The sequence below is a fragment of the Gadus morhua genome, chromosome 2, assembly GCF_902167405.1.
Source record: "Gadus morhua chromosome 2, gadMor3.0, whole genome shotgun sequence".
Classification (NCBI taxonomy): domain Eukaryota; kingdom Metazoa; phylum Chordata; class Actinopteri; order Gadiformes; family Gadidae; genus Gadus; species Gadus morhua.
In genome coordinates, this window is record NC_044049.1 from 19,464,410 (window position 1) to 19,466,615 (window position 2,206).

At 43.9% G+C, this 2,206-nt stretch overlaps 1 protein-coding gene across 1 annotated transcript; it reads left to right on the top strand.

The window, feature by feature from the left end:
- The first annotated feature begins 866 nt into the window (after positions 1–866).
- Positions 867–1,909, top strand: LOC115559896 (uncharacterized). Its single transcript, XM_030379059.1, has 2 exons — positions 867–967; positions 1,318–1,909. The coding sequence occupies exons 1-2, from the start codon at positions 884–886 to the stop codon at positions 1,843–1,845; spliced, it is 612 nt and encodes a 203-aa protein (XP_030234919.1). The 5' UTR covers positions 867–883; the 3' UTR covers positions 1,846–1,909.
- Positions 1,910–2,206: the final 297 nt, after the last annotated feature.

The following is a 2,206-nucleotide window of genomic DNA, read 5'->3' on the forward strand; positions in this document are numbered from 1 at the left end:
AAGAGTGTTTTTGTATCAATCCAGGCAGATGAGACAACAGATATTTCAACACAGACCCAACTTGTGCTTGTACTACACTACATTGATGACAAACACAGTGTGCAGGAAAGATTTTTTGAGTTCATTCCTCTGCAGTCATCTACTTCTGAGTCCATTGCTACTGCATTAAAAGAGCGTCTTGCTGCCATCATTCCTGAGGATCAGAAAAGCAAGCTAATCTGCCAGGCATATGATGGAGCCAGTGTGATGAGGGGTGCCACTGCAGGTGTTCAGAGGAAAATCAAAGATGAGTACCCAAATGCCCACTATATCCACTGCTATGCACACCAATTCAACCTGATCATGCAACAGGCCACCTCTCACATTTCCAAGGTGAGAATTTTTTTTTCTGACCTGGGTGGATTTGCCAGCTTTTTTTCCAGATCACCCAAGCGTACAGCTGTTCTTGATAAAATGGTGGCCCATAGACTGCCAACATCCAGCAATGTCAGATGGAACTTTCACAGCCGAGCCATCAACACTGTGTTTGAGCACAGACAGGAACTCATTCAGTGTTTTGAGAACATACGCGACTCGGGTGACTTTGACCCCAAAACCATGAGAGAGGCAGGAGGCATGGCCATGCTGCTGGAACATCAGGATTTTAAGTTCTTTCTGGAACTTTTTCACCACATCATGCCACATGTGGACCTCCTCTATGCCAAGCGCCAGAAGAACATAGATGCAGTCCACATCAAAGGGAGCATCCAGCAGTTTGAACAGGACATACAAACATCTGGTAATAAGTATTCCTATCAGTAATATGATCATCACATTTTTCAACATTATCTCTTTTCCCCTTTTTGATTATTATGACTTCTCACACAGAAATTCTCGCCATTCCATGGGTGAGCAAAGCAGTGGTTCTCTGACAGCAAAGAGGCGTTGGGTACACAGTTCAGAGGATCGTCAAAATGTTGCAGAAGAGGTGAGTTTCTGTTGTAGAAATCTGTCATAGTCCATGTTTCATTTGAGGTTGTAATGTTTGTTAGAGGAGAAATGTGTTTTGAAATACAATTTAAAATATGTCATTGTCATGTTGCAGAGATGTAGCCTCATGTTGCAGAGATGTAGCCTATCACCTAATCACAATTAAACTATTTGTTTAAAGTAGTACTATCACCAATACATAAGTAATAGCAATACAAAAGCTGAAATATGCAATAAATAGGTCCAGGGGAGCCATAACTATATGTACACAAAATATAGCCAACAGTGTACTGTCTGAGGAGCAAAAAAATTTTTTTTCTCTATATTTTTGTATTCTTCTCTCTGTAGATCTGCAACACCATTCTGGGACACACCAGGGAGCGCTTCTCCTTCACCGACCATCTTGTCTGTGCAACCTTGCTGCAGGGGGACAGGTTTGAGGACCATCAGGGGGCATTTCCTGAAGAGACACTACAAAGCACGCTGAAGGCCTACAAAATGCTGAATGGAAGCAAACTGAAGACAGAGCTCAGTCTCATCTACAGCAAAGTAGAGTTCAGAGCCTGTTGTGGTGCAGTGGACCTGTTCCAGCTGTTCATGGAAAACAATCTTGAAGATGTCTTTTCAGAAACTGTCACTCTCTTAAAGATCCTCATCACCACACCCATGACCACAGCTGAAGCAGAGAGGTGCTTCTCAACCTTGAAAAGAGTGAAAACCTTCCTCAGAAACACCATGACCCAGGAGAGGCTGAGTGCACTGGCCATGCTCTCCATGGAAAAGAGACTTGTTTGTGAAATGACAGATTTCAATCAGAAAGTCTTTGAACAATTTGCTGGCCTGATGGAGAGGAGAGCAAAATTTATGTTCAAGTAGTTTATTGTTGTGTTGTAATCCCCGCCCGCCAGTGCGCCCCCCCAGATTTTTTTAGCACCAGCCGCCACTGCTCATAGCTTCATACATTGCCGTGGAGGGATTACATTGTAATGAGTGGAAAACCCCCTGCGTCGAAAAAAGAAGCGCAAGGTCCTCCGTTAGCCAATGGGATGAATGCTCATAGCGTCTCTATGTGCAGCCATCGGGTCCCCCGTGAAGGGGTTACATTGTAACGAGTTGAAAACCCCATGTGTCGAAAAAAGAAGCGCAAGGGTACCCTTTTGCGTCAGAAACTGAAGCCAAAGTCACTGACCGTTCGACGCGTTTGGAGTGAGAATGTGTTGCAACGTCGTATAAATAA